We start from the raw sequence: 10,139 nt of genomic DNA on the forward strand, positions 1-10,139 counted from the left end.
ATGTTCGAGGTACCTTCCAGTCGACGTTAACTTAGCAGATTCATGCTATACAATACATTCAGTGAGTGTCCTACTCTTAAAAAATTAAATAACATAAAATAATCGGGGTGGAACCTTTGTTACGTTTGGAGCGGAAACGATTACGTTGCAAGTGCTATCCAGTTACTCCTCAACACTGTCTCTGCTCCTCACCCTAACAAACAACCACAGTAGTGCAACACTGCCAGTGCTCCCCAATCCTTAACACCAGTCTCTAAAATCCTCTCAAAAGAGCTTAAAACTATCTGAAAATGTCATATGATTTTTTCCTTCTTAAAAAAGCAGCTCTTAAGAATCAGCACACTGTCTACAGCTAAAAATGGATAAAAATAGCAATGTTAAAAACCATTAGCTAAATACTGAAAATCTAGTGCTATTTGTATTTTGACTACATATGACTACATTTCCATACGAGCTTTTTTTTTTGTTGTTAAACATTGTTATATCAGTAGGTGTTTAGCAAACATCATAGTAAGTGTTTCTGTTTCCTACACCAGATTGTCTGAGAGGTTAAATGTCGGTGTAATAGAGGAGGGTTGCTGTAGTGCAGTAGTGATGTTTAAAGGATGAGAGCTCTGGAAATGCAGGTGGTAGGGTTGGTGTTTAAGTAACGCCTGGCCTGCTCAGTCATGATCAGCTGATCCTCCGTTTTCCCAAAAACCACCGCCTCCCACTCGCTGTTGGCCTGGTGGATATGAAAATAGGTATTTAAGTTTGACCAAGTGTTTTTATTAGTAACTAAAACTAAAGCTGTGAAAAACAGTTTTTGTTACTTAAAATTAAGCTGGGAAAAAAAAAAAAAAATCAATATTAGATAAAAAAAAAAGTTATTACAATTTTTTTATAATAACTATACAGCATAACTAACTGAAGCAAAATAAGCGGAAGTACTAAATTACTAAAACTAAAATGAAAACTGAAATAATAAAGTAAAAGCTCATTTAAAAATATAAACAAATACTATAATAGTATATAAATAATACTAAAACACAACGTCTTAAATTTGTTAAGGGTTATAATGAAACATTGTTATAAAAATTCAAAATTTAAGCATTTTTATTTCAGTTAACAAGAGTCAATTATGCGTTTCTGCAAGCACAATGGATATTAATAAGTTAATGTCACATCAGATTATTTTCTTCTTTCCTTTGATGCTAACAGAACAAATGAGTGAATTACCGGAGCGGGTGTTTGGTATGGTGGGCTCCTTTGGGTCATATTTTCTCTCTTGTCCTGTGGGCTAAGCGAGCGGACTATTGAAAAAGATTCCTTCAGCGATCCAGGAGAGCAACAGTTCTCCTCTCTCTCTGTCAATGGCATCATGAGCATTGATCTGGTCAGTAGGTCGTTACTATGAGACTAAAAGAGGGGCGAAGATGGTGTGTGAAGAGGAGAAACAAAAGTATTGCAAACTCAAAAAGTTAAAAACACTCATGCATCATAAGTTTGTAAAGTAGGATAATGGTCTTACTGCTCCATTGCTGTTAATCTGCTGTTGGGGAAACAGCTGTACATTTAAACAGTCTTTTTCCCAGCTGTCCAATACCAAAGACTTTCTCACTTTCCTTGCAGGAGCTTCCATCTGCTGTGAACCCCAAATGACACAGTTTAAAAATAAAAACTAGTGTTCAATTTAAGAGTTAACATTAGATAAAAGCTGTCGAACATTTAAACTAAACCCATTTGCATGATTGTGAGAACAAATATGTAAATAAGTGGCCAGTACCTCATAAGATCTGAACTGAGGTTGGTTCTGCACTTGTGTGAAGATGTCAGCCCCGGTTTCCTCTTTCAGAACCGCTCTGATGTCCTCCTCAAGAAGTGCCAGTGGTTGGGGCTGAACACACCAACATAATATATCAAAAGACAAATTAATGAGTGAAGCACCAGATAAATGTATGAATAGCCTTTTATAGGTGAATCTTTAGTAATCTGTCAAGTCAATATTTAACCTCAAAATTAAAAGAAAATGAAGGCTGTTTTTGGGACTGTTAAGTTTTGTCCTAACAAATATTTGAAAAATATATTAAAAATAAAAATATTCATGAAGTTATATATACACATACACACATATACATATATATATATATATATATGTGAGAGACTCGTGTGTGCGGGAGAATAAGAGTGTATCACACTAGGCAATCTTAACCGTGCCAGAGCGCGTCTGACCCCCAAAGCCCAGTTCGTTTGACTAGTGTGATGGCTCCGTGCCGCGGTTCGTTTAGCCGGCCCTGGCTCGGTTGGAATAGGTGGGCCAGAACGCGGTTCAGTTGGGCTCGGGCGCGGTACATGTAGTGTGAGCAGAGCGAGGAACTTCAGATACGTGCAGCATGATTGTGTGAACATTTCTGAGCGGCAAAAGTGATAGATCTGTAAAGCAATATATTGTGAGAGGGCCGTGTGTGTTACCGCGTCCCAAACGACTCAAAATAATAAACCACAAAGTTAACAAAACGATGCACTCCACTGTGCTGAGCGAGAGCATTTCTCTGCTGCCTTCACGTGCTATTCCTATTTCCCACTTATGAAGTCGCGAGCGCTTCATGTGAGCGCTGCGGTGCTGCAGTCTTAGGCCCACCCCAAATGCTCTCATTGGTTGAGACGCGTGATGACACCCATCCCAAGCCATACACATACACATACATATATATATACACATACACACACACACACACTGTGTGTGCTCAGATCAGGATTTTTGGAGCCGATCTCCGAAATAGTATCTGCCGATACGATGACCGATACCGATTTTTTGAACCCTAATTTTTAACATGTAGAATTATTTATAGTGATACTCCAATCAGAATGGGGGAATTCCCCTCTTAGGTGAGTCTTGTGGGAGGGATTTTTTAATTTGAGGGGTGGAGTGGGGCATTTTTTTTTGACATTTTTTAAAAATATATAATTTTCTCACCTAAATGTTTGATCATGCAGTGCATTTTTACAATAGGGCAATTGCTGCACAACAGTTTACACACAGCACAATCCTGATTTCGTGAGCTGTATGTGAGGCGGCCTTAAGGCCAAAGTATACTGCGGCAGTCCAAGTTCCGTGACACAATTTTCGCCATCAGAAGTGTCCACGTGCAGCCCAATTTTTGTGACCGCGCGGATGGCCCGAGAACAGCGCAGGCTGTTTTACAATATATATACATACATATATTGCTGTAGGCCTCTTAATAATGACACAGCATCAAGGGTTTTTCCATTTGGACTTACCACCATTCTTAACGGGCCATGCATCTTCTCCTGGGCGGCCAGGGCGTTTTTGAAAGGAGTGGGTGTTCTTGGAGTGTGGACTATAATATTCTTATGGAGTTTTGGAGTCCTAAAACTGTTAAGACAAAAATAGTATGTCATTTCTCGATTCTGAGACTGTCAGCTTGATTTTCTCAAACAGCAGAGGTGAAGAATAATGCCTGACCCTGCATTCTCCTTCTGGTGTTTTGGTGTGGTCTCTCTCTGGTGGGGTGTGTTAAGGAGGCATTTCTGTCCACACACTGGAGTGGATGTAAGAGCAGGATTGTCGAGGCTCAAGGGCTCACCACCAGACACATTGAAGAACTAAATGGGAAAAAAAGTTTTGAATGAATCCACACAATTCTGTGGTCTAAAAGGTGTTTTGTGTTATAAATCTAGCCATACCCGAGAGGGTGAGAATGGCAGGCCTTTGACAGGGGTGTTTTTTGGTGAGTTCCCACTGTTGTCTATGTAAGCACAGCTCCTTTCATCTGCAGGTGACTGATCTCCTCTCTCTCTCCTCTTCTTTCTCATGATGGACGGTGGTGGAGAGCTGAATCTGTTCATGCAGGTGTTAGAGAGAGCCACAGACTTGCCCTGGTTCAACGTGGCACACTGCCTGCTCATCGCTGGGACAGTGGGAGCATTTATTGGATAGGCCAGGCTTTCTGTGCACCTCTCCAGGGTCGTACAAACATCAGTGGGGTTAGTGGCCTTCGGGGAGGGGCCTCCCTCAGTGAGATCAAAGCTGGTCACATCACTCCAAGCCAAAGGATCCTGATGCATCAAAACATTTACCTTACTTTTCATTAGGTGGCAAGTAAAAATATGCATCTTTGATATCATTTTACTAAACTGAACTAAATAACTAAATTTATAATGCCGAGTAAATTATACTCGGCATATAATCAAGTAATTGAGTATATGTAAGCAATATTGAGGTTAGTATACTTTACAGAATGTATTCAGAAATACGGTAAAAGGTGAACTGAGAAAAATAGAAAACATGAAATCTATAACATCAAATATAACTTCACACCTCACCTAAATAAATACCGCCTCTTTTAAGTTTAATATACTATAAGGGTGTGCCACTTTCAAGACCAAATGCAATAAAAAAAAAACATGAATTTACCTATTGTTTTATGGATGCACAATATAGGTACAGTCTTATATCAGTTATTGGCTAAAATACTTCTTTTTTTTTTTTAAATCAATAAGTATCGGTCGATATTGATATTTAATTGTGCATGCGTATTTCCCCTATTTTTTATCACCTAATGCTCACCTAAAGTTTTTTTTTTTTTTAATAATTAAATAACACTGTTAATCCTTCTCAAAATAATTTTTTTCCATATTGTACATTATAATTACTTGTAGCGTTTAAAATAATTGATTTTAGTTTTTGATATTTTAGATTGAATTTATTTAGACAAAATAGAATAGTATTTTAATATCGTCCATTTCTCGGTTTTTAGTAATCAATAATTGTCAAATTACTGGTATTGGAAAGAACTGCTATATTGTATGTGTTATATTTTGTATCGGACAGAATTGTAACATTGTCCAGAATTAACCGTTTTGATCATAATATTAATGCAATATTAATATTCAACATGTATACATTATAGAAATATTATAATATATTTTTATTACAAAATAATAAAATAATAAATCTATACTATAATATTATCCATAATTTACTGTCTATATTATACATAGATAATACATTATCTATATTATAGATAATGTACTGTCCACATTACATTAGATTTTTGTAATTCTCTGCTTACCGAGTCAATAAGCTCCATGGTCTCTGCAAACTCTGGGATGGTCTCTAGAGTGGACAGCACAGCACTGGCCTCAGCAGCCAGGAACTTGCTGGGAGAGACAGGCAGAGGCATCGCAGCAGGCTGGCCCTCCTCTAAACGACACAGCTCGACCCCTCTGTCCTCCACACTCTCTGCGGTGGTGACAGTATCATCGGGAAGGCTGTCCGACCAGCTGGAGAAGCTCTCTGGATTCTGTATAGAACAAATCCATTGAGGTCAGGGAGAAGAAATTATGATTATTAAAAAAACATGATAAAACTGAAGTGATGTGGAAGGGAGAGTTAAGACATATTTGAGTCAATAAACCTACACTACTTCACTTATAATATGTGAATTTCATATTACTTTGTGACCATATGTGACCCTGGACCACAAAAGCAGTCATAAGTAGCATGGGTATATTTGTAGCAATAGCCAACAATACATTGTATGGGTCAAAATTATCGATTTTTCTTTTATGCCAAAAATCATTAAGATATTAAGTAAAGATCATGTTCCATGAAGATATTGTGTAATTTTCCTACCATAAATATATAAAAACTTAATTTTTGATTTGTAATATGCATTGCTAACTAAGAACAAAGACAACTTAATATTGGATTTTCTCAATATTTAGATTTTTTTGCACCTTCAGATTCCAGATTTTCTCAGATTTGTACAGATTCTCGATCAAATATTGTCCTATCCTAACAAACCATACATCAATGGAAAGCTTATTTATTCAGCTTTCAGACGATGTATAAATCTCAATTTCAAAAAATTGACTTTTTTTTTGACTGGTTTTGTGGTCCAGGGTCACATATGCTAAAATCTCTTGTAAACATTTATGAAATTAACTGAAAAAAGAATAAAAGCAATATATTCTCTATGGTAATGATACACTGCATTCTTGCTGACAATTGACAAGGAAACGGTGAATAATTATTTAAAGCCATTCATTTTCACCTAACCTAATAATTGTAAACATGCTACTCTCCTAAGTTAATAATATTATTTATAATGATAGGATAAATTATAATATGCAGAAAAGAATACAGTATGTATCGTGAATATAATTTTCAGATAATATAATGATGAATATATTACAATTAATAAATAAGTGAAAAAAATAAAATAAAAATATTTGTAAAAACATGCCTTCATGCCTGAAAGCGGTCACTAGCGGTAGTTTTAGTTAATAAAACCAAGGGTGGGTGTGAGGCAGGGAGGCAGTGAAGGCGGGTAGGATTTACTAAGCAGCATAGCTAGAAATGAGGGTATGGGGGAGTAAGATGCAATGAAAGAAGGCGATGGGACCTATAGCGCACTATTCTACGCGCACACAGTGTTTCTTACACGAGGGCCCAACTGTCTTCTGACTTCACTTTCAGCTGACATTAGCAACAGCTCTAGCTCCTTAATTCTTTTCTCTTTGTCTGGGTCATCATGGCATGGCTGTGAGGAAGAAGAACCAGGGGGAAGAGGCGCAAAGAGAGACCGAGACACAAACTTTACTGACAATTTCACAAGACTTTTATGAGGTCCTGAATTTCACCAAGCAAAACCACTCAGGATTCAGATGCTTTTTAGGACTTTGATATTACATTCAATAATGCCAATATGTTCTAAAAGCTATTTTATAGTCCATACAAATTCGTAAAACTGCATTGGTGAAATTCATATAAGGAGCAGTTTAACACCACACCACACACATGCAGATTAAACAATTATACACAAACATATGAGATTGATTTTTTTAAATAGAGAAGACAAACAGACTTCAGAAAGCAGGAAGTTCAGAGATATAGAGGAGATTGAAGCATGCCATGAGAACTGCACCATGGGACTTACCGACATAAAGCTAGAGATCTCGACACTAATGTTTTCCATACACTGGCCACTTTGTGAACCATACGGATATCTGGGTGGCTGCCAATCAAAAACAATATGAAAGCTTGTATGTTAAATACTTCACATCTGATATGTATTATATTAAGCATAAACACAGATTAAGTCGAAAATTGTTGTTAGATTAATAAGTGATATTAAAATTCTATACTATTTTGTCTAAATAAATTCACAAAAAAACAAGCAAACAAACACACACACCAAAAACTAAAATTATCACCTGTGATTGGCCACTCATGATCATTTGATTCTGGTCATGTTGATATTCCACAGATGGACTGGATTTGGGGTGTTTCTTCTGGCCAGGGTCACTGCTGTAGCTCTTGCTGCCCTCCTGCAAGTAACCCTCATGTTCCACCTTCCTGCGCATGGTGGAGTTCCAATGATTCTTAATGGAGTTGTCTGTCCTATAAGAGTCCAGTAAAGTAAAGGTCATTCTCTGGCCTACACACACACACACAAAGAAACAAACAGGTATTCTTCTATATTCTGCATAGGTTTTAAATTAAAATAGAGCATTTTACCGTCCAGGAAGCAGCTTTGAGATCTCAGCCCAGCGGTTGCCCAGACGTTTATGCGCTTCATAGATAATACGATCCTCTTCCTGGGTCCAGGAGGATTTCTTCACTTCTGGGTTGAGGTGATTGTGCCAGCGCTCTCGGCACTGCTTGCCTATGCGGCCCTGTAAGTGCTTGGCAATCACTGACCACCGTTTGGGCCCATACTTGTGAACCAGCTCAATCACCTGTTGAGACGTAAAACAGATGATCAGAACCTAAGTGAGACTGAAGACTGGAGTAATGGATGCTAAATGCTGTTTTGGTGAGCATAAGAGACTTCTTTTAAAAACATTTAAAAAGTCTTACTGACCCATAAAACAGTATTTTATGTACAACTTCTAGATTTATATTAACATAATAAGCCGAATAGGGCAAAAAGTGACTTTTTGTGTTTAGAACCGTGTCAGATCTTCTGGAATGTTGTCATGGAACTTCTAAACAGTGTGATGTAGGATATTGCAACAAAAGCTTTCAGTTCTTCTGGTGGTAGAGGAGGAGGACAATGACTTTTGCACTCTAAAACTCTGAATCAGGACTATGAGGTCATCACACCCCACCCAAATCAGTCATCTTTTGCCATTTATTCATCCATCTCTGTCTTCCTCTGAGGACATGGAACACCCGGCTCGTCTTACCCTCTGATCCTCCTCTTTTGTCCAGGGTCCTTTCACCAGCTCTGGGTTGAGCACCTTTTGCCAACGGTGCTGACATTGACCATCTGTCCTTGTCTGTCAAAGTGCAACAAAATCCCACATCAACACCTGCAGCAAGTACACATACACCTACAATAACATCTTTACTAACTCACAGGCCTGTCACTAATAATACAACATACATTTAACAATAGTTCTGCTGAAATTCTATCTAGCCTTTCCTTTGCAACAGTATTTTTCAGTCTAAAGATAGAACTTAATATGATGCTTTATAGTAAAATAGTACAGTATGGTACAGTATAGTAACATTTAATTTAATACAATTTTAAATTTGTATGTGAAATAATAAAAAAATCACTTCACAGCTACACTAAAATATTCCAGCCACATTTTAAAAATGCTTTTAAAGTAATGATTAAGCATTTGATTCAGCAAGTTACTTACTGGGAAATAATTGGCGATTGATTTCCAAGCGCCAGTTCCGTGTTGCTCAACAAGCTTCTTTAGCTTCTCATCCTGCGCACGAAAGAGATATCATGAGATTTTCCACCTCAGACACAACTAGCAGGCTGTGAGAGCAGAACTAACAGCACTTTGCAATTCCCCACCCTTTCCTGTTTCATCACAGAAACCTAAAATGTTTCCTAATATCCCATTTGAAACTTAAAATATCATAGACTGCCGTTCAAAAGTTTGCAGTCAGTAAGATTTTTGAAATGTTTCTGAAAGAAGAATCTGAAATGTTCTAACAAGAATTGTTAATGCTCTAACAATTAAGAATTGTTAATGCTCTAACAAGGCTGCATTTATTTGATCAAAAATACAGTAATATTTTTGTGGAAAGTGGAAACCATGATACATTTTTTTATTCAGGATTCTTTGATAAAAGGAAAGTTCAAAAGAATAACATTTATTTAAAATAGTAATATTTTGTAACAAAATAAATGTCTTTACTGTCACTTTTGAGCTATTTAATGCATCCTAGTTGAATATAAGTATTAATTTCTTAATATATAAATATTGCTATTATATGTGAAAGAATTAGAATTAAAATAGAAATGCATGCATATAATACCTCATCCCGGGACCATTTAATTTTGCACAGGGTCTTTTTGGAATTCTTGGGGTCTCTGCTGTCAGGTTCCGTAGAATGACGTTCATCATCCTCATCTTCACTGCAGCCATAAAACACAAACAAAGAATACAGAAAAGGAAGAGTCAAACACAGTTTTCTGTTTGGTCTAATTGGACAAACATTGTCTCACAGAAGCCATTACTCTCAAACGGTCTGTCTGACACAAACCGTTGAGCAGACAAGCATGATCGCTCATCTGTAGATACAAGATGCAAACAGTTTAGAAAAGCAGCCAGCTCATTAAACAGGACATGCATGAGTGTAATTACTCTGCAAGCTACAAAATTGAATTCAAGCATTATTCAAATTATTCCAGTACAATAGTTTGCATTTTAATTTATTTGAATATAATTTTTTCCATTATCCAAAAACACACACAAAAAACACATTCAAGTCATGTCCACACAAGTAAATTAAAGTGACAATCATTTTGCCCAAGACTTCAGTCTGTAGGAATGCCTTGTTGCCTGGTAACATTTCACCAATGCAGTGAGGTAGACGGTATTTAATCAACACCATGCACTGGGTAGTTAAGTCTCCCTGGGATACCGGAGCACAAACTTAATGGAAAACCATTTATCTGATGCTAATAGTGACTATCAACATAAACCAAGCTCAAGCCTTATTTGCTGCAGTGCTGAAAGATTTTCTAAAAGAGCAAGGAAGTCCAATCATTAAAGAAATATGCAACAGCACATTCTACCAGAATGCCTTGCTGCAAAGTCTAAAGTTACTAATTTTCACAGAAAACGGCATTTTTACATTAAAAAAAAAAAAAAAAAAAAAAACA

General features: G+C 37.0%; 1 protein-coding gene across 1 annotated transcript in view; it reads right to left on the bottom strand.

The window, feature by feature from the left end:
• Window positions 1–84: 84 nt before the first annotated feature.
• The window catches only part of mybl1 (v-myb avian myeloblastosis viral oncogene homolog-like 1), a 12,200-nt gene continuing 2,145 nt past the window's right edge, over window positions 85–10,139 (bottom strand). The window contains exons 2-16 of the mRNA XM_016458068.1: window positions 9,290–9,389; window positions 8,659–8,730; window positions 8,197–8,289; window positions 7,526–7,746; window positions 7,222–7,408; window positions 6,945–7,022; window positions 6,450–6,548; window positions 5,076–5,306; window positions 3,688–4,059; window positions 3,467–3,606; window positions 3,262–3,376; window positions 1,766–1,876; window positions 1,511–1,624; window positions 1,219–1,398; window positions 85–724 (exon numbers count right to left, since the gene is read on the bottom strand). Of these exons, the coding sequence (XP_016313554.1) occupies window positions 599–724; window positions 1,219–1,398; window positions 1,511–1,624; window positions 1,766–1,876; window positions 3,262–3,376; window positions 3,467–3,606; window positions 3,688–4,059; window positions 5,076–5,306; window positions 6,450–6,548; window positions 6,945–7,022; window positions 7,222–7,408; window positions 7,526–7,746; window positions 8,197–8,289; window positions 8,659–8,730; window positions 9,290–9,389 (2,239 nt within the window). The 3' untranslated portion in view covers window positions 85–598. The remainder of the gene's footprint in view (window positions 725–1,218; window positions 1,399–1,510; window positions 1,625–1,765; window positions 1,877–3,261; window positions 3,377–3,466; window positions 3,607–3,687; window positions 4,060–5,075; window positions 5,307–6,449; window positions 6,549–6,944; window positions 7,023–7,221; window positions 7,409–7,525; window positions 7,747–8,196; window positions 8,290–8,658; window positions 8,731–9,289; window positions 9,390–10,139) is intronic.

The sequence above is a fragment of the Sinocyclocheilus anshuiensis genome, unplaced genomic scaffold (assembly GCF_001515605.1).
Source record: "Sinocyclocheilus anshuiensis isolate Anshui unplaced genomic scaffold, SAMN03320099.WGS_v1.1 scaffold1100, whole genome shotgun sequence".
NCBI lineage: Eukaryota > Metazoa > Chordata > Actinopteri > Cypriniformes > Cyprinidae > Sinocyclocheilus > Sinocyclocheilus anshuiensis.